We start from the raw sequence: 22,554 nt of genomic DNA, 5'->3' as shown, positions 1-22,554 counted from the left end.
ACATTGACACCTTCAAATGATGTTGAATGAGTCACATACTTTATTTATAAGGTATAATTCCCCTAAAAATGTCATTTTTGTCTTAACATGATGTTTTCTTGATCGGGAAATCACACGCGACATGAGCTGCTGACCGTGAACTGTTATCACAGAGAGGGCGCGCGCTTAATGATAGATGCGCGTGCGCCTACTTAAGCAAACAGAACCTGCATATGTTGCGAGTAACAGGTAATACAGTTGCAAAAAATATTCAGTTTGTGTCACAGAGTGATCGTTTGGGAGCCGCGTGCAAAGTATCAACAAGCACTTAGCTGTCAAAATGAAACCGAAAGTGTGCACTTCATTTATCATATCGCATTTTAGAGTTATGATAACGACAAGCATTTGATATGTTTTTTCTTTCATAGCGAACCCACAGTGCATGAAAATAAAGGTTTACAATGTCAGTATAACTACTCTAGCCTATATATTGTTGAATATAATCTAAAAAGGGCAAATGTCTGGTTTTACCAGTGAATAAAATTGTCTAATATGACAGATTGCAAGCATATATCTCAAACATAATAATTCAAAATCAGAAATATTATAAGTAGAATATAATTATTTATAGAAACCAGTAGACCTACACATAATATTATTATCGATATTGTGCCATGTTTGTTTTTACCATACCTTTATTTTACATCCACAGAATCGTGATAAAATCGTGATCTTTATTTTAAGCAGAAAAATCGCGATTCTCATTTTAGCCAGAATCGTGCAGCTCTAATATATTTATATATATATATATATATATATATATATATATATATATATATATATATATATATATATATAAATATATATATATATATTTATATATATATATATATATATATATATATATATATATATATATATATATATATATATATCGTTCTATTATAATCTATTATATAGTTAACCATTAACCATACTCTTTGAGTTAGCGTAGCTCAAATAAGGAAATTTACATTTGTTTATGTATTTAGCCTTTTATTTATTATGGACAGCACTTATGTCTGACTTCCTCGGATGCACTCTAAACTGTAACTCTTTGCCCTCCCTACAGGAACTCTCTATGGAGTCTGGCATTGACCCAGGACAGGACTATTATACGCAGGATTACTATAATTATGAGCACGGGTGAGTGTGCGCTCATCAGTTGAAATGTGCTGCTTTTAATAAATAATTTTAAGGACTATTTCATATGGCTTCCAGATGATGAATTTTGTAATCTTCCCTTAATGCCGTGTGCGCCCAAGTGTGTCTTTTCAACTGTAATAGCAGAGATAATTATTTAGTGTTGCTTGTGCAAGGTGAACTGTCCATATGGAACCCTAATGAGCTGGAAAAAATAGAAATAGGTGCCATAAATGAATGCTCATCCGTGATGGTAATTGCACTATCAAACATATGTGATGAAAATCCAAGCTTTCGTACGGTCTTATTCCACACTGATCTTCAATATATCCCTCCACTCTCTGTGAATCCGAATGAAATGCCTCCAGGCTGGTGAGGGTCAACACAATCTTGAATTTCAGCCTCTTTCCTGCTAAATGGGCTGTCTAAGCTGTATTCGAGTTCAGACAGTCTGCTGCTCCCCAGGAATTCTCAAAGTCTTTAATGAAGGTCTGTTTTGACCTTTTTCTGTACACTCCTATGAAGAGGTTCCACCACTAAATCTTAGTTATTGGATTTGCCTTTCATTTCTCAGCCCCGAAAGTTTCATAAACAGTTTGTTTCGATTTACTTGACACTAGGGACATAGTCTTTTCTTGTTCATTCTGAAATTGTTTACTGGTGTGCGTATATGTGTAAGGTACATGTATTAATCTCATACATCTGCCTTTTAGCTAGGCTTCTGCCGATGTCAAATGTTCTTCTTGTGATTAATTGCTGAGGCTTTTATTATGCTATACTTGAGCAATATCACATGCATAACAGTGCAAAATAGCTGTATATTCGCACTGGTGGGGGGCGTGTGTTGGCTTGAGGCTGCAGGCAGAGTTCTTTAGTGTCCCACCAGTGACAATATACAGCCATATCGCACTGCTATGAGTGTGGTATTGCGTTTATACAACAGTTTAACAGCATAATTGTGCATATAAAAAATTAAATCAAACATGGAGAGTCTCGAAAACCCTTTTGTAAGAGTAACTACTTTTCTTCTGCCGTTCTTACACATCTGCAGCCACCGTCAGAACAGCAGAAAGCGTTGCTACTTCACTAAAGTGCAACGTCACTTCAGAGCTATTTGAATGATTCTCTAGTATAATGTCAAAAATTAAGACAAAACAGGTGATGTGATGCTCACGTTTAAGACTATAAAGCCAAACGACATGAAATGCCATCAGTCTACAGAGATTTCCCAGTATTTCTCTGTTGCAATAAGGATTTCAAAATAATTAACCCTTAAAAAGCCAAAGAAAAGCAAATACAACCAGATTACTATGGCACTACAACATAAAAAAAACAAGAGAGATCAACTTAGAATGTGCAAACATTGACCCATTAGTGGACATACAGTGGAAGAATATTACAGTTACATTTCCTGATCCTATAAATTGCTATCATTATTATTATTATTAAGATGTTAAAATCAGTGATTGCTCATTAAGAAAAAAAAAAAAAAAAGAAACGATCAATTGAACCCTTTGATACATTGCCAGTATCGAAAATATCAATATTTTAGAATCGATCCACCCACCCCTATAAAAAAGTCACAGAATTTCAATGTCGTAGGCCAGATTAGCATGTCTTCAAGCATTTGGTGCTGTGATAACCACTGCCAATATAACAATTAAAATATTCTTAAAAGACGCTATACTGTAAATAATAAATGATTATTCATGATATTTTGAAGTGGTCACGATTATAATATTCCTTGTTCCTTGTCTTGATATATTTTATACTATACATGTGCAATAGCACACTTGTAGCAGTGCAATGGCTCAAGGCCACAGTGCCTTAGTGCCCCACAAGTGATGAAATACAGACATATTGCACTGCTAAGAGTGTGATATTGTGATTATACAACAGTTTGATGGCATAATCGTGTATATAAAATAAAAAATCAAACACGAAGAGTCTCAAAAGCCCTTTTGTAAGAGGAACTACTTTCTTTTCACATCTGTTGTCTGACCGTCAGAACAGCAGAAACTGTTGCTATTTTACAAGCATCACTTTAGAGCTAGTATTTGAATGATTCTCTAGCATAATGTCTAAAATGATGACAAAACAGGTTGTTTTGCTCACATTTTAAGATTATAAGGCTGAACAGCATGAAATGCAATCAGTCTACAGAGATTTGCCAGTATTTCTCTGTTGCAATTGGGATTTCACAAAAATTAATCCAGAAAAAGCAAACACTACCAGATTACTGTGGAATAAATACAGCATTACAACATACAAAAGAGAGAGATCGACTTAGAATGTCACTTACCTGTTTTATTATGATTTATTTGTGCATATTTATTATCTTGATATATTAAATGTCGGCATATGTCTATTTTAGTTATGACTTGCCTCAATATGGAAGTCGAAGGAAGCTGATCTCTCCATCAGGGATGTATGACGAATACGGAGAGGTGATTATGGAAGACGACGGCAGCTACTACTACAGTCCGCATGAATCAGAGGGAGAGGTATCACATTCGTTTTGCTTAATTAAACTAATACAATGTGCAGTAGCTCTGGCCTTTACACATGACTCAGGTCAGGACTTTAATGCAATACTTTGACATTCACTTATCTGCGGGATTGTCAGATGTGTACACAATAAACTGTTAAAATAGTCTAATCAAATGAGTCATATTTGAACATAGAACAGAAAAAAATATTGTTGGTTGCTTTAAATTGTTGCAGAAAAAGAAAAGACTGTATGGCATTATTTCTAATTTTATTATGTTTTCATTTTTGTTGGCAAGCCCAATTGGCTTGGTGTCACCACCACCATTGTCATTTGAATTATTTTTATAGCAATAAAAAGCATTTAGTTCTGTTAGAGAAAAGACGTGATGAGGAAATCAAGAGAACGACAGAGGAAGAAACATTCATCCAGTCAGCGATCATCCAGTCAGGGTTGGGGGTGGTGGTTGGAATTCTGGTAGTTTTCCAGCAGACAGAACAATTCGGGAAATGGGCGGAAGATGGGTCTGAAATACCAGAGACTCTCGGGAAAAGCGGGATTGTTGGCAGGTATGGTTGTCGCCTGTCTGTTAACCAATGGCAAAATTTTGTCACAACCTTACAGCTCAATGTAATGCTATAGCAGGGGTGCCCAATCCTGTTCCTAGAGATCTTCCTGCAGAGTTCAGTTCCAACTCTAATAGGAAAGAACTAAACCAAATAACTAGCATCTGAAGGCACACTTGGTAATTAAAGACAGGTGCGTTTGATCAAGGTTGCAGCTGAACTCTGCAGCAAGATAGATCTCCAGGAACAGAATTGGGCACCCCTGTCCTGTAATCATAAGCCATGGTCACACTAAAGTTTGAGCTTGGGAAACTCTGTTGTATGTTGCTGTGAAAAGGGGCAGGATTAAACAAGATGGTTAAACATAAAAAAGCAAGCGATTGCTCCATATTTTAAATTTCTGTACGGAGAGGTCATGTTTTGATCCTCTATTGGTCTCAAGCAATCACTGGATGCGATTTAGCAGATCAGATTTCACCAGGCTTGAACCCTTCTAATGCAGCAACATGCAAAATTTGACATACAAGCTTGCATTTTTAGGCTGCCACATTCACTTGCGTATAAATGCCAGTCTATGGGGTTGAAAAGTGTAGTGTGGCAGCAGCTTTACTCTTTAGTCCAGGGCAGCAAATGTAGTTAAAGTTGAAACAGAGTCATGTGAAATAGCCAAAGTCACAAAGATTATGGGTGATGAGAACTGATTGAAAGTTGTAAACGATTAATAGCCTGGATTCATATCAATGTAATAGGTTGCAAGGCAAGGAAGAAGGCTGGCTCAACATCCAGGCAAGGCTCCCCCACCAAACCTGCCAAAACTAGCTTTCGGAGACCTACCTCCAAGGCTTGGAGCAGCTGACGGCATCACACACCCTTACAGCTCAAAGGCATCAACAAAACTTGGTCAGATGTTTGACAGGAGGTCTGCCCCAGCTCCATTCCACCTTCCTTGGAAGAACAACAGAATATTTCCGATTGTAGGTCCTGAGCAAAAAGAAGGAAGTACTGATGACTTCAAACCAACCAGGATGCAACATTCAAACAGTGTGGATAATGGCGTGTTCATTGACGGCAGCTATTTCCAGACTAAAGAAGCTTTAACTTCAGCAAAAACAAGACTTGGCAAAGTTTTGAGTCAGATGAACATCTTGAAAACAATGCAAACTCAGAAGAACTCTGTGAGTAGCATTAGTGAGGCCGTAGATCATAGAAATAATGGGAGTTTCTCAATCCCTTGGCCACTCAACAGGACAGAAAGGGAATTACAGAGAATCCCTGGTGCTGCTATGGAAAGTGAGATAGAAAGCAGGGAAGAAAGAAGTAGAAGCAGGGAAGACATCATTCGACAGTCTTACACTGGAAGTGCCACATCATTCAAACATAATCATCCATATCAACCAAAAGAAGGAGCACATATGAGTAGTTTAGACTCTGATGATGATCAAGACCAGAGTCCTTTTGATTCTGATTGGGAGAGCCAAACAAATACTCAGCTAGATGACACTGAAATAGAGTCAAAGACTGAAACAGACTCTGAAACGGAGACAGATCAAGAGACAGACACTGAAATAATATCTGAGACGGAGAACGAATCCGGGCAAGAGGCAGCAAAGGAGTCAAGCTCAGAAGAAGGTAGCAGTGGAAAAGAGAGCATTAAATCTGTCAGATCTTCTCCGTCCAGACAAAACACCACAACCTCTGAAAGCACCAAGTCCAGAGATGACTTGGAAGAAGGTGACTCTGAGAGCCACAGTAAGAATACAATGTCCTCTAGGTCTAGAAGTTATTCTCCAGAGAGAAGAAGAAATTCAAGCTTCCACAGTCTGAGCAACTTCTCTATTGCTGGTAGTAGTGTAGCAAGGGAGATCGACAAACTCTCACCTATAGATGAGAATGAAGAAGGAGAGGCAACTCCAGAAAGAAGCGGTAGTCCTGATAACAGTTCCAGCTCTTCGGATGGAGCAAGAAACCTCAAAGACGATGGGGAGGATGAGGACTCTAATTCAGATGCAGTTGGGACTGTTGCTGCCTCCTGAATTATATCCCGATACACTCAGTAAGACTGGCCATTGCCTTCATGTCTTGTGTGGAACTTTTTGAATGCCTTCATCTGATTGGAGTTCTTCTTCTTGTCTTTCTCTTGCTGAGCACTACTTGGCATTTCTCCTAACCTTTGCTGAATAGCATGCATGCTGTTTCCTCTGTAGTCCTACCTTTACAGGGCACCCTTCAAAAGTTTAGGTCAGCAATTAATGTTCAATAAGACTTAGGTTAGATTTTGTTGTTTAAAAAGATGTAAGCCGATGGCATTTGGTCAATGAGCACATTACTTTTAACGAGCTTGTGAAATGACATTCGGTTTGTGTTTGGCTGTTTCGCTTTTTAATGATGAGCAGGGCGGGAGTTTTCTAGGAAGGCTGATGTGACCTAACATTGATCAAAAGCAATTTTTATTCTAGGTATTTTGTAAAAACTTGAAAAGATTCTGTCTCCCTTGCCTTTCTGAACAGAACGCCACTCTTGTGTGCTGTGTTCAATAAGTAAGTAAAATCTGAAGTCATTTTAAACTCCTGTTTTTTCTTTTTTTCAGTGTGGTAGAAAAAAGAGAATCAGACTTGTCGTAGACCGTGAATACGAAACCAGTTCAACTGGAGAAGAAAGTGCACCTGAACCGCACAGGAACCGCCTATGTAATGTGAACAGCCACAGCAACATTAATGGGAGCATATATTTGGCACAGAATGGTTCAATAATCCGGACGCGGCGGGTCACACACACCAACAACATCAAGCTCAACTCACCAATACGACTAGGAAAGCACTTTAAGAAACTGGACAAACTTGCTGTTACACACGAAGAGCGAATTCCTTTAAACAGTCCCATAATCACAGGCGCCTCAGAAGGTGAACAGAACCTTACGACCAGGCCCTCCAGTGGGTCCCTGGCCTCCAGCACCACAGGCCCAGAGAGTATAGCTTCGAAATCAAATGTAGTGAAAGAAGTGGGAGAAAGAACACAAAATGTGGATGAACAAGAATCCACAGTGGACAATCAGGAGGCGAGGGACACTTTAGGATCACATAGTGACCGCACACAGTCAGATGAGGAGGAGCTCTGGATGGGGCCTTGGAATAATCTGCACATACCAATGACAAAACTGTGACTTGTTTTAGAGAAAAGAAAAAACTGAATTTGCAGCATAAAATGAAGAAATTGCACTTTCATTCAATGTTATATTTGCTTTTCCGTGGCCCTGAAAAATGAGCTTCTCAATGATTGTTGCATTCATAAGTACCTTAAAAAAATCAAACATGTTTTTGGCCCTCTGATTGTCATCAGGTTTTTTTTTTTTTTTTTTTTTTTTTTTTTTTTTTTTTTTTTTAGTTTCTTGCTTTTTACAGATGTATGCTTTCATTTTCTGTGTTTTTTATAGTTTAAGAGGCTAAACCCAATGTCTGCTAAAGTGTATTTTTGGTTAAACTGACATGATTTAAAATAATTGTGACGAATCTAAGGTGCACTTACCGTACACATCGTACGTTTGCTCAATGCCACAGTCATTTGAATGGACTTGCACCAGCGTTGAAAGTGCTATATTTTTGTGCTTTTTTATACCAAGTTATATCAAAAAAAGTATACGGTCACATTCAGTTACAGAAACTTGCCAAACATAAAAAAAGAACAACTGTTGTTGTTATTGTTTTATTTTTATTATTTGCAGAATGATTATATATGCAGAAACTGCTCTCATTGTGCAGCCTTGGTTGATTCTGGTTGTTTCTACAGGGCTAAGAAATGGACACATCAAATAAACATTCCTGGTGAAACTGCATCTTTCCATTTGATCAATATAAAGGAAGAAGTAGGTGAGACCTCACTGGTTTACAGCTTGAAGTACACTATGAAATGATGGGCTTTCTGTTGATATCTGTGGTTTTAACACGACATTGTAAATTCTAGGAACATCTCTGACATCAGGTGTGCTTTGGCGCTGCTGTTCTACTTGGATGAATCTGATGATGGTTTTTAGGGCAACATGAACAACTCCAAATCAAGCAAGATTATATGTTGTCTGAGCAAGTTATATAGTGTACCTGCTGCCAAAACAGGCACAGCATAATATCCTTTCCATAATTTATAAATTCCAAATTGAATAGGGAATCATATGGTAATATGGCTTAATGATTCTTTGCTGCAAAATAGGAAATGAGGAATAGCATATCCTTAATTAATAGGCCTTGTGAGTCTAGAAAGAAAAGTGGAGGCTACTACTATAAAGTGTTTTTACTTTTGAACGGTCACAATTTGGCTATGATGGAGATACCGACTGTAAACACCAGCATTGGGTTGTTTGGTAATCAACAATTGAATACATCATTCTGCTTAGTTATGCTATCTAAAGGCCATTTCACACCACATACACAATTCCGCAGTGGAAGCAACTGGGAACATCAGCAAGTCAGCCCCAAATTGGTAGGCCACATAGTGCTCAGAAGTCGTCAGCCTTTTTAAATTTGTGGGCACAGTTTGGGGATAGTCCTTTCCTGGTTCAATGCACTAAGCAAGATTTATAAAAAATGGATGTTGCACTGACTGGCCTGCACAAAGTCCCGACCTCAACCCAGTGAAGAACCTATGGGATGATTTAGAGCGGAAATTGTGGGCTAGGTCTCTTTGTCCAACTTCAGTATCGGAAGTCAAAAATTCCCATAAACACACTCCTAAACCTTGTTTTAAGAGTTCATACTTAGCTGATGATTGATTATAAAGCGTGTTCGGCATGCTGTCCCAGGAGAGAGCCCTGAGCTCATAAGATCCTCGAGCCCGGGGCTCCCTTCTGTTTGCAGGGTGAGAAGGGAGTTTAAGCTCAGGTAAGTCTCGAGAACTTCCCTGCTTATTATGGGTAATGGCAAATTAGGGATTGCTATGTAAAGATATACTGTTTATTAGGAGCTCACCTATGGTGCCAATTTGGTTAGGTCAATTCACCTATGTCAAATGTCTTCGGACTGTGGGAGGAAACTGGAGAACCCGGGAGAAACCCACACAAGCACAGGGAGAACATGTAAACTCCACACAGAAACGTTGATTGGCCACGTAAGTACATGAACCCGTTACATTCTTGCTGTAAGGCGACAGTGCTAACCACTTTGGTTATTTATACTAAGTTAGAAATCATCCAATTGGTGAATCAAGCGTTAATGCAGGACCAGCCGAGGTCAGTCATACAGGGTCCCCGCGGGTCCTTAAAAAGTCTTGAAATGTCTTAAATAAAATTTTTGATTTTTAAGGTCTGAAAATGTCTTGAATTCTGTAATTTTCCATAAGGAGGTCTTAAATTTCATGTGGGATCCTAAATTTTATGTCTGACTCGTCTTTTTTATTTATTTTTTTCAACCGCTTTTTGACCAGCGCAACATTTGGGGGCAGCACTTCGTGGGTGCAACCTGCATCATTCCATAGGTGACATACGAGTAAGTGATTGATGAATGCGTTGCGTTGATACTTTGCCACCACGGCATTTTGCGAAATCGCAAGCATGGGCAAATGTTTGTTTGATGACAATTGGTTGGAGGACGAAAAGTATCGAGGGTGGCTAAAGAAAACAGCCAGTAATCATGAAGGGAGGTGTGCTTTATCTAAAAAGACGATAAAACTGGGGACAATGGGCCGCAAAGTGCTCGATTCACACATGAAAGCAGAGAAGCACAAAAAGTATGTGTAGTCGCAGGCAAGTAGTTTGCCCATAAGTATGTTCTCATCGAGCACTTCGACCTTAGCCTTCCACAAGGCCGTCCACTTCAAGCAATGCCTTCAGCAGCTTTGCGAATATAGTTACATTTAAGGCCGAAATACTGTGGGTATTTCAAACCGTAAGCCGCCACCACTCGTACACCTCAAATGAGGACGTCCACCTAGTTTTTCAAGCAATGTTCCCTGACTCAGAGTGTGCGAGTACGTTCACATGTGGAAGAGACAAAACAGTATATTTAGCACGATTTGGTGTTGCCCCATACCTAAAGAAGAAACTAATTTCACGAGCAAACAAGGACGCTTTCATCATAATGTTCGATGAGTCCATGAACGCAGTAACGAAGACTTAGACTTGCACTTTAGACGTTGGTCAACTGACGAGACTGATACCCTGTTGTCGGGGTTGTAAGGTCAATCAGCACTCGGCATAAAAGTTTTTGCGTCCCTTTGACCTGTCTTGAGTGTGGCTCTGGTGAGTTGTGCCACGCTAATGCTTCACCACATCATTCTGTGTTGACACACTGAACATTTTCCTGTTGTTTTTTGTTTAGGTAAAGTCTTAAATTTTCATTTTAGAGGACTTAAAAAGGTCTTAAAAGGTATTAAATTTCCTGTAAAAAATGTGCAGAGACCCTGTCATAAAAACGTGATCCTCTCGAAACTATAAATAAACCACAAAAAGCCTTCCCAGGAGAGCTGATAATAGCTACAAACGGTAGGCCAACTCCATATTAAATGCTACAGATCGAGAATGTCTTTGAAGTGCATGCACATGTAAAGGCAGATGACTTTTGGCAATATAGTGTCAGATATATGCACACAAGGTTTTGCGGTATCATAAGCACTATTAGGGGCCGATCACACTAAACACGATTTTGCATTGAGAGGCGCCTTTTTTTAAATATACTAACAGCCGCGTGTTTTGCACACTGTTATGTGCCCTGCGCACCTTGTGTTTTAACCGCCTGCTGCGCCTATCGTTTTTGCCGTTACACGCTGTATGCTCACAGTAGAGCTGCACGATTCTGGCTAAAATGAGAATCGCGATTTTTTTTTTGCCTAAAATAAAGATCGCGATTTTCTCTCTATTCTGTACATGTAAAATAAACGTTAATATAAGTGGGCTATTATTGTTGTTATTTTCAAACATGTGGTAAAACAATAGACTTTGTGTGGCTGTACTGTTGGTTAAAATGCTAAATTTTGTTTAGACTTGGAATGGTGGACTTGAACAGACTTTAGATTTGTCGTGATCATTAATGCTGATGATAATTCTGATGTTGAGTTACTGTGTTTGAGACATACGCTTACAATCTGTAATTTTCTGCTTAAAATCTTTCACTGGCGTGATTCTCGTGAGTACAGAAGACTGGGCGGGTATTTTTGCATTTCGGCAGGTTTTGGATACTTTTTGGGCTGGAATCAGCTACATCTGGCAACACTGTGCACGCTTTCGGTTTCATTTTCACTGCTAAGAGCAGTTAACTTCCCACACGGCTCGCAAACGATCACTCTGTGCCACAAACAGAATGTTATTTATAACTTTTTTACCTGTTATTCACAGCATTTGCAGGTTCTGTTCACTAAAGTTAACTTCATTCAGAGGCGCCGTCCAGGGGCGCAACTGCACATTTACTGATGGGTATGCGGCTTCAACTTTTGCGCGCCCCCCTTCAATCCAACTATATTTTATAACAGGCAAGTGATAAAATGTGGAAAATATTTCCATCAATAAATTAAAGATATTTTTTCATAAAGATATCAATATGCTTCAAAAAATACAGTTTCGCAGTTCTGAACACAACTGAAATAGTATGAAGTAGTAAAAGGTATAATTACATTAAGCATGTTAAATCGCAAAGAAATGCATCTCTTTCCACCCCACATTTCTTCTCAATTTAATTTTCCCTCACTAAATGATTATATCACCTTGACTAGCCTTGCTTTTGGACTATTTGTACTACATTTGTCAAAACAAAATGATAGACATGGGAGTCCTAAAGGGCAAAAGAACATTGCAATTACTTCTCACATGCACTGTGAGAAGTGTAAGGTCTGTCTTTGCAAGAACAATTGACTGAAACTGCTAAAAGTTAAATAAAAAAGACTGTCAAATGTTTAGTGTAACAAAAAAAAAAAAAAAAAAAACAGAAACAAACAAATGTTCTATTTAATTGAAACGTTATAACTTTGTTTGTAGCTAAAATTAAAAGTTTTGAGCTAAGAAGTTACCAAAAGGCTGGATGAATCAATATCATACATATTAAATTCATAAAAACATGTATATGGTATGAAAAATGGGGGTGGGGGGGTGGAATGATTTTTTATTTAATAAAATACAATATTATATGCGTATAAAATGCTAAATAAACATTTTTAACAAATATATAATATATATATATATATATATATATATATATATATATATATATATATATATATATATATATATATATTATTATTTGAAACTTTTAATATGGATAACTTCAAAAATAGTTTTGGCACATTGGCGCCCCCCATGTGTGGCGCCCCTATGCGCCGCATATACTGCATACCCCCTTTTTGCGCCACTGGCGCCGTCCCTGTGTTAACAGCTGACGGTCAGCTCACATCACGTGTGATTTTGCGGTCGCAAATACATTACATGAAGGCAGAAATGACATTTTTGAGGTGAATTATTTTTTATAAATACAGCATGTGACTCTTTCAACACCATTTGGGGGTGTCCACATTGCTGAACAATGTATGTAAAACAATGTGAATACTTGTGCGCCCACCATTGCTTCTCTCCTGAACTTGAAAATATGATTGACAGAATCGTAGAAATGCTGGATTAAGATCGTCTAGGAGGTCGAATCGAGATCGCGACCTTTTTACGATTAATTATGCAGCTCTAGCTCACAGTTAGAAAATAGTAAACTAAGCGGAAAAATCTTGTTTCGTCAGTCGCATCTCTTTCATTCTCCAATCAAATGAAAGCAGAGGCGGGGTTTCCGTTGAGGTGACAGCAGTTTTTTTTGCTGTCAAGACAACTACAGAGACTTTTGAAGATAATGGAGAGACTAGTGGTTACTGTTTAGAGTTATCTGGAGCTGTCTCGTGTTTTTGGAATATAAAAGTGTGCTCGGTGTGATCGGCCCCTTAGACAGCAAAACTACATTTCTAATTTAATGACCAACTGAATGCAGCAATTTTAGTAGCTAGTCAACACTGGATTTACATGCCTGTGATATTGTAGTTTAGCCAGTGTTATAACATTAAAACGTAGTCCGACTGCTCAAACAAACAGGTTGCAATTCTGTTTAGTGACACCAATGGCACAGAAATGACACACTTCACCTTTAAGGCAGAGTCAGAAAAACAGCAAAGCTCGAATGCTCAGAGGTCACGAGAGAGGGACACAAAGACAATTTCCCCATGAACACACTTGAAGCCCATCTCTGAAATTGCCTCTGCTTCTACTATGACCTTAACCAGTCATCCTCGCTCTTCAATTTCCTGTCAAATTAGTTTCATCAGATCATGCCTTAAAAAAAAAAAAAAAAAAAAACCCTGGCTATCATAATCCATCATGGAGCGTCGGGGTAAAGGTAATACGAGGTGCTTATTGAAAATTTTCCCTTTATAAATTAATATTGACTTTACAGATATTTAAAATACTCGGTTTTATAATAAAAAGCTCTATCAATTGCTCCATCCTGCTTTTTGTATCTTCAGTGAGTCACAAAACGAGACATTTACTGTATATATATATATATATATATATATATATATATATATATATATATATATATATATATATATATATATATATATATATTTAATGTGTGTACTCGTGCAATGTTTTTAAAGTGTTAGTTTAGTATTAGGTACATACGCCGACCTGGAATTTTTTCCCTCGTATTTCAGGACATGTGTTGTTCTCGCTTTTGCCGCTAGTGGGAATAATTGTCAATGTATTAAAAATCAACTAGTATTTAATGGCCTTTATATATTAATTAAATATTATATTGATATATCAGTTAGATCAGATAAAGATCATTTTATATATTTTTTTACATTTTAAATTGTCATGCAATATATTTGCTAAGATATAGGCCTAATTTTAATAATTGCTATAAATACATTTTTGTATATTTTTAGATTTTTTTTTTCAGAAAGAAATTGAAAAATATATTAAAGACACATTGGAAAAAAATATTGATTGTCTTAAAGATCTAAAGCCGGAATTAAAAATGTGTGCAGTTGTATTATACTTAACAAACATCTCTGATACTCAATTTCACAATGCATTTTTAAAATAATTTTAATAATGTAACAATCTTAATAATAATAGTAATCTTTATTAACATTATATTGTGAGGTGTAAAATGTATTTTCTTTACCCTGAAATATTTTGTTATTATATTTGGCCATATTTTGGTATTTGGCTATTTTACAGTGCATTAAAAAAAAAAAACTCTAATAAAATATTTATAATGTCTTTATTATAATAATAGTCTCTATTAACATTCTATTGTAAAGTAGAGATGTATTTTCCTGACCCTGAACTATATTTTGGTATCTGAAGGTATTTGACCATATTTTGGTATTTGGCTATTTAGCGGTGCATTTTTTTTATATTAATATCTAATAATGATATTAATATTGTCTTAATAATAATTTCAATTAACAATCTAGTGTAAAGTGGAAATGTATTTTCTTGACAATGAAATTTATTTCATTATTGTATTTGACCATATTTTGGTATTTGCTAATTTTCACAGTGCATTTTTAAAATAGTAAACTCTAAAAATTAATATTAGAAATCTCTTAATTATCCTAATAATCCATTAAAATTCTATCATAAGGTTTAAAATGTATTTCTTTGACACTGAAATATATTTTGGTATTGTAGTTGACAATATTTTGGTATTTGGCTATTTCACAGTGCATTTTTTTAAAATAGCTCTAATAATAATAATATAAATAATATCCTAAATATGATAATAACCTCTATTAACATTCTATTGTAAAGTGGAAAATGTATTTTCTTGACACTGAAATATATTTTGGGATTGTATTTGACCTTATTTTGGTATTTAGCTATTTCACTGTGAATTTTTAAAAATAATAAACTGTAATAATAACATTAATAATCTCTTAATTATAATAATAAACTATATTACATTATATTGTAAAGTGGATAATGTATTTTCTGCACCCTGAAATTTACTTTGGTGTTTAAAGGTAGCTCCAAGTACAAGATAGGGTTGCAAGCATACGCTTCTCCACAAGGTGGCACAAGACTCTTATATTTGTGCTGTTAAACCTTTTGACATTGGATACGTTTAAATATAGGGAATACAATAGCATAGGAGGGAATAATATTAGTAATATTATAATATTAGTAATAATATAATATTAAAATAATATAATATTGTATAATGGAAGCCTCAATGGTCTTGAAACACAGTCACACTCGTCAGTGAACTCATCTGGTAATCTTATAACATGAAAACATACAAACCCAGTGCAGTGGTAAACAGACATACATGTCTCTTTGGAAGACGTGTTTTCTTTCTTATCCATTAAACAACCCTTAGAGGGACACACTAGCGTCTGAATCATGGTATCAAAAATGCCAAGAGCAAGAAAAAACACGATTATCCTGGGCTTGGCAAAGTAATTACACTTTAAATGGTTATCCTCGCCTGATGAGCGCGTGTTAATAATGTCCTCAGCTCTTTGATCTCCAGATTACGATACCAGCAGTGCATTATTTCAAACAAACATCCGAAAAGTAAATAAAGTCAATAATTACAAGCTGCCGTTATGTGTTATTACGGGTACCTGCCCACGCGTCACGGATATTTAAAATTCTATAATTAACCCTCAGATGAGAGACGGAGAGAGCGTTTCAAAGTATTAAACGGCACATCCTGGAGCCAAAATAAAGTGTCAGGGTGTGTGAGCATGTCTCTTAAAAGGACTAAATACATAAAACACACACGCTTTTTTTTTACCTTCGCTCTACTGGATGCCATCCAAAAGCTCCCAGCCGCCAGTTTGGCCTGGTGGCTAATGGGATTGTGGTTGTGTTTCAAATGCACTGAGTATGGTGAAGTCTAACATTTAGTGTCAAGCTGAAGATTGATTTTATTGTGGTAATTAAGTGTTGTGTCTGGAATTCAGAGCTTTTGTTTTCATGAGAAAAGCTACCTAGCGTAAAAGCCTCGAGGCCTAGCGTAACAGGCTAACTCACGAGACTGGCAATCCAGACATAGCATCTATTTTTGTAAACTGTGTATATTCGTAGCCATTTTTTGGCTAGTTTTTGGTTTCCTAAACTACATGCTAAGTGTTCCTCTTCCTGTGTAATTTATATCCATACAGAGAAAGTTAGCATTTGAAAGATGTTTGTGATCATCCTGGCGCAAAAAAAAAGAGAAGAATCGCACCCGCTGCTGCACTTGCGAACATACTTTTGGAGAGAGGAAAAAAAATTGATGGCATCCCACCCAAGCATTTTATTATTTCTGAAAGGCAGGGCATATAGAAAAATATAAGTTTGGCAGTCTGGCTCTCGTAATGAAGGGGTAGATCAGGCACGGCTCCAGTGCAGACATTTGAAGATATGCCTTGGCCATCGTGCCACTGTAACCAGTAATATAACATGTCACTGGAATATAGAAAAGAATAGTATGGCCCTTCATTTGCCGTCATGCGTGCTGTTTGTACCTGCACTCTTGTGAGGACTCCAGATTTGAGTCGCATATTTTCAGAGTGAAGATGACAAGCTGTAAACAAACCCACTTGCTGTCCACTGCCAAACACCTTTTCAATTGTTTATTTTATTTGTGTTTTCTACTTTTTTTGTTGTTATTTTTTGTACTTTACCCTTCAATTGTATACTATCAATATTCAAAATGCAGTTTTTCTTTTTTTACCTAGTGTTTATATGTAAGCAAATTACTGGGGAAAAGTCAAGCTAATTTATTAAGTGTATTTGATATCATTGGGACTACAGCTTCCCTCTGGTTTTTATTAGAAGTAGTAGTAGTATGAGTAGTAGTTGTAAGCTATTTGATTTATTGAAATCAGTACAAGTGAAAGAAAAATTATAAATATTTAGACTTTAAATGAATAACAATTGCTAAAAATCATTTATTGTACTTGCTATGTTTCTCAATAAATATATTAGTTAGTTTACAATGCAATACAAACATTTTCTATATAAATTTACCCTTATAAAATCAATTTACAAATCTATGTAATGTATATTGTTATATATATACAGCAGCCTGATTTTTACCATATTTTCAGATTTTACCACATTCTCACCCTGTTTATTTTATTTTTTTGCTTTGTTTTTGTCTTACCTGCTTTCAGGAACCGTTCTACGCCGGACTCGAACCCCATCGTCGTGGTCAACACCTCTCTGCGTTTCAAGTCCACCGACGTATGCTGTGAGCCACTGGACAAACTGGTAACAGTGGGAAAGCTGTCCATACAGAGGTAAGCTGTCATATTACCCTGTAGCGTTCGTTTTAAGGACAAAAGGCAGCCATATGTACCTCTGGGCACATAATTCGCAATCTCCAGAAATGTATATAGGGCTACATTTTCAGATTGAGCCTATTCTAGAATGTACAGTTTTGGGTGAATTATCCCTTTAAGTGTTTTGATTAATAATATAATATAATATAATATAATATAATATAATATAATATAATATAATATAATAATTTTCTTTACAATGGTGTAGTTGAAGCATCTACCAACAGTGGTAATCATAAATGAATAACATGTCATTCACAATGAAAAATAATCTCCTAAATTGAATGTAGAATTTTGTTGCAAGCAAAAAAAAAAGTCAAATAAAATCTATTTCACTCTCTGAAATAAAAACCAGGGACTTAAACATGTGCATTACATGGTACATAAAACTTTGTAGATGCACTTTAAATGCACCAATTCATCATGCAGCCTGTTTGTGTTTTATTAAGACGCGTTTTGGCTGAACACAGCTGACAGGGCCAAATTTGACAGCAATGACATGAGTGTGTGTGTTTATGTTTTCTGTTACTTATTGGTTTTATGGTTGTTTTATCGCTGCAAATCTAAGTCCTGGAGTGCTGCCGCGTCCCTGCAGTGCGCCTGAAATGTAATTCGGCTACTGGGTGTTCTCAGCAATGAATCCGCCGTGGAGTTTGACGCAGTGGTGCTTGGCCAGCAGCCTGTGAGTATTAATGTGCGCTGTGGCATCAGCGGGGCCTCTAGTTAAAGAGAAATGAGATGAGAGGAGTTAGGAGCTCTGTGGTACAAGCGCCTGCTGGACTGAGGTTAAACGCAGATCTCGAAATGAGAATTTGACTATCTGCTCTCATAAAAGCCTCAGTGAGGGCCCGAGAGTGAGGGAGAAACCGCGGCGTCTCTTTCAGTGTTTGCTCGCTGAGAGCAAACAGAAGTCCTGTGTGTTCGCCAGGCCTCTGCGGGTGTTGATTTGCTTCTCTGTTTTTTTTTTCTTGCTTAGCCCAACAGAATTTAGCTGTATGTCATCAAGTAGTAACTCCGTTTGTCCTTCACCCGCTGCCACATCGTTTGTCAGAATGCCTGTGACACAAAACAAACATTAAATGCATATTCCCTGCAAGTTTAGCTGAGTTACTGTGTAAAAAGAAAAGTGAATATGTAGACAGAGTTATTTCTATCTGATTTATTACCTCCAAAATGTATTCATTTGTATAATTTAAACTAATGATATTGCTTTCACCATTAATGAATACTATTTTTCACAATTGAATAAAGCTGATAAGTAGCAAAGCATAACTATTCAGAGGTGTCAATTTAGATCTCAAATTTCCCTCACGAGAAATCGCACATGCTGTTCTCGTGTAAATCCACTGGAGGCCGCTGTCAACTGACTGACTGACCAATCGACTGACCCAACCTCCTCCTTCCCTTAACCCAACCAATAGTGTTTTCAAAAGTCCCTCTTCCCTAAACCCAACTCAAAGTTTTAAAAGCAATCCAGCTATCCAACACCTTTGCCTGGTTTTTACCACGTTTTCAGACTTAACCACATTCTCTCCCTGTTATTTACTTGTTTATTTTATTCTTTTGTTTTTGTCTTAACTGCCTTCTGGAACTGTTCTACGCCAGATTCGGACCTCGTTGTCATGGTCAACTTCTCTCTGCGTTTCAAGTCCGCCAATGTACATGTTGAGCTACTGGACAAACTAGTAACAGCGGGAAAGCCGTCCATACGGAGGTAAGCTATCAGCTGGTAAGCGTGAAAAGGAACAGTGTAATATCCTCCCATAGTTTTCGTTTTAAAGGCGAAATGTAGCCATATGTATTTCTGGCTAAATAATTAGCAATTTTCAGAAATGTGGAGAGGGACGTTCAGAATGAGCCAATGTTGGAACAAACATTAATAAGCATGAAAAAAAACACTTAAACTGTCAAAGATTTATACGTTTTTTTTTTCGTTATACATTGACAATGTTTCGTAACTTGCATTATTATTCATCTCGTATAACTGTTTGAGAGGCACTTTTCCCACTTCATGCAGAAGTGCAGGACACAAATTGATTTTTATTACATTAACATGGTCATTCAGTAAAGTAAGTATTGAACACGTGAAGTGTATTTATTACCTAATTTCGAGAGGATCACATGCTTATGATTGCTTACAGCTGGCCCTGCATCATTCAATTTATGATTCACCAATCAGACGATTCCTAAGCCACTATAAGTACCCTAAGTTCCATATAACAGCCATCTTCATTTTGAAGAAACCCCCCTTCCACCCCTACTCCTCCTCCTTTTTTAAATGGGTGGCACGTTGGCCCAGTGTTTTGCACTGTTGCCTCACAGCAAGAACGTCACTGGTTCTAGTCCTTACCAAGCCAGCCGATCTTTCTGTGTGGAGTTTACACAATCTCCCCGTGCTCACATGGGTTGCCCCCCGGATCCCCGGTTTCTTCCCACCGTCCATGCAACTTAAGTTAATTGACTAATCCAAATCGGCACCATAGACTTGCTCCTAATAAGTAGTTATCTGTTAAGAGCAATCACCATCTGTTCATTAGCTACTACAGCAGGGGATTTCTCGAGATCTACCTGAGCTCAAACTCCCCTCTCAGCTTGCAAACGGGAGGGAGCCCCGGGCATGAGGATCTTATAAGCTCAGGGCTCTCTCCGGAGACAGCATGCCAAACAAGCTTTATAATCAATCATCAGCTAAGTGTGAACTCTTGAATGATAGGACGCACAGCAGTCATTTTTTGTAGTAAAGTTTACGTTTAAGTGTGAGTGTGTCCACTGGTTCATTTGGGTTTATGAGAACACGCAATTATATAATGACAAGGGTACACTGTTAAAAATTATATAATCAATTAATCATTACAGCATGTTTTTAGTTCATTGTAACTTATTAAATATTAATAAAGTTAATCATGTTTTAACTTAATTTTATAAGTTATACAAGCTGTTTTAAGTCAGTTTAACATAATTTAAGTTCAATGGACTCATAAGCTTAATTTGGTTCAGCTTAAAAATTTATGGCAACCAGGATTTTTTTTTACAGTGTATGACCCAGTTGTACTCCATTAACCTCTTAAGGCCCAATGTTTTTTTTTTTCTATGGATTTTTTATTTCTCTTTGCTATTTGGGCTTATTGGAACCTAATTAGAATAAAACTTAAGTATCATCTTTTGATCTGATGTACTTTTAGAAAAAAAAAATGATGTCCATAAATGTGGACTGGTGGTCGAATTTACATAAAACTCTTTTTCCTGACTGTTTTGTAATGCATATTTCACATTTTTTGAACATGTTTTGACTATCAGAGAGTAAAAACAAAATTTTAACCCAATTTTGGACACTTGAAAATAGTGTTTGGGACATTTCATATGCAGCAAAATAGTTGCATGATAATACTGTATGTCTGTAACAAAAAAATAAAACATTCAAAGTATTTTAAATAGGCACTTAAGAGCTAAAATGTGCTGTCCATCTATGTGCCCACTAGACCCTAGGAGGTTAAGGACATGCTTAATGTCCTAGTAATTCAAACCGCTTGAAATTCATTATCATCAGGGTCTTTTTACATTCAAAATTTGTCACAGGTTTCCTATGTGGTTTGAGGGGTACACCTATGGGGAAACATTATACATACACTCAAAAAATGACTTTCTGCTTGTTCAAATTTATTTAAAATGAGTTGAAACAACCCAGTTTCTAAGTTGTTTGGGGGAACAACTCGATTTTATTATGTTAAACCTACCTAAATTTATAAAAAATGATTAAGTTAGTTTAATCGGTTTGTGTTGAGACAACATGAACGGAATTGCGTGTAACCCAGCATTTTTTACATGTTTGAGTGTGTTTAAATTTATCATTATTATTATTATTATTCATTCATTTTCTTTTCGGCTTGGTCCTTTTATTTATCTGGGGTCGCCACAGCGGATTGAACCGCCAACTTACCAGTATATGTTTTACGCAGTGGATGCCCTTCCAGCTGCAACCCATCTCTGGGAAACATTCATACACACTTATTCACACTTATACACTACGTACAATTTTAGCTTACCCAATTCACCTGTACCGTCTTTGGACTGTGGGGGAAACCAGAGCACCCAGAGGAAACCCAAAGGAACACGGGGAGAACATGCAAACTCCATACAGAAACGCCAACTGATCCGGCCGAGACTTAAACCAGCGACCTTCTTGCTGTAAGGCGACAGCACTATCTACTGCGCCACCGCGTCGACTATTATTATTATTATTATATACTTTGAAAACAGATTTGTTAGGAGATGACATGCCATTTATTTTCCAATGGACCAATATTGACAGCTTTTTATGTCTTTGCAGAAAGTCAAAAGAAAAGAACAAAGGCCGAAGTATTCAGAAAAGTGGTCTGTTTTCAGGTCAGTTAAACACAGTGTGCTTTTAACACACAATAACATTGTTGCCCCTTCCACCGCATAAACGGTTACAATTTCTGTATCGTAAAGCAAAATAAACCGTACATCTTAAATGGTTGTCACCAAAACCCTGACCTTTAACCTTTCAGCAGCTGATGCTGGCCACTTGGCTGCCGAACCCCACACTACAGCCGTGTTTTGAGCTTCAGTAATCACTAGAGCTCGAGTTTGTTGTTTTATGGACTCATTTCATCTGATGCCACAGGAAAACACGGCCCTTGGACAGTTTTTTTTTTTTTTTTGCCAGCTCAGTGCGGTGATCCTGAACTATGCAACACCAGTTAAACACTGAGTGCTTAAAACTGCGGTCAGCTTTCAGAGCGATCATCCCGCTGCAGCTCTGCACTTTATTCTCCGTTTATCATGGCAGTGTGCAGCCTGGCGCCGTTGCCGCCTTTTAAAATGACATTGGTTAAATGACGTTAACATCCCCGTGCTGAGGTTTGAACTCTAGTTTTGGGCGACCGAGTTGTTTGCGTCTCTAATGTGCGATCAGAGGAAAGTGATTTGTAGGAGATTTCTGATCCAGGAGAAGTGTCCCAGTAGTGAAGGGCTATGATGTGTTAACCTCTCTTTATAGGGGTGTTTGGAAGGCTTTGCGCTTGTTAT

The 22,554-nt window shown here is 37.2% G+C and overlaps 1 protein-coding gene across 47 annotated transcripts in view; it reads left to right on the top strand.

Moving 5' to 3' along the window:
* The window catches only part of pcdh15b (protocadherin-related 15b), a 506,664-nt gene extending 498,622 nt beyond the window's left edge, over positions 1-8,042 (top strand). For 25 of the 47 annotated variants that reach the window (XR_012387597.1, XR_012387585.1, XR_012387594.1 and 22 more), the window contains 3 exons: positions 1,091-1,164; positions 3,536-3,665; positions 6,803-8,042. Coding sequence is in view for 20 of the 47 variants with exons in the window: in XM_073917603.1 (XP_073773704.1) it covers positions 1,091-1,164; positions 3,536-3,665; positions 6,803-7,375 (777 nt within the window). In the remaining 27 variants the exon portion in view is untranslated. Of the gene's footprint in view, positions 1-1,090; positions 1,165-3,535; positions 3,666-4,964; positions 6,269-6,802 lie in introns of all 47 variants that reach the window. The other 22 variants (XR_012387592.1, XR_012387581.1, XR_012387588.1 and 19 more) reach the window with 2 other exon arrangements.
* Positions 8,043-22,554: the final 14,512 nt, after the last annotated feature.

Source organism: Danio rerio, chromosome 12 (assembly GCF_049306965.1).
Source record: "Danio rerio strain Tuebingen ecotype United States chromosome 12, GRCz12tu, whole genome shotgun sequence".
NCBI classification, from domain to species: Eukaryota; Metazoa; Chordata; class Actinopteri; order Cypriniformes; family Danionidae; genus Danio; species Danio rerio.
This window is presented reverse-complemented; position numbering and strand designations above follow the sequence as displayed.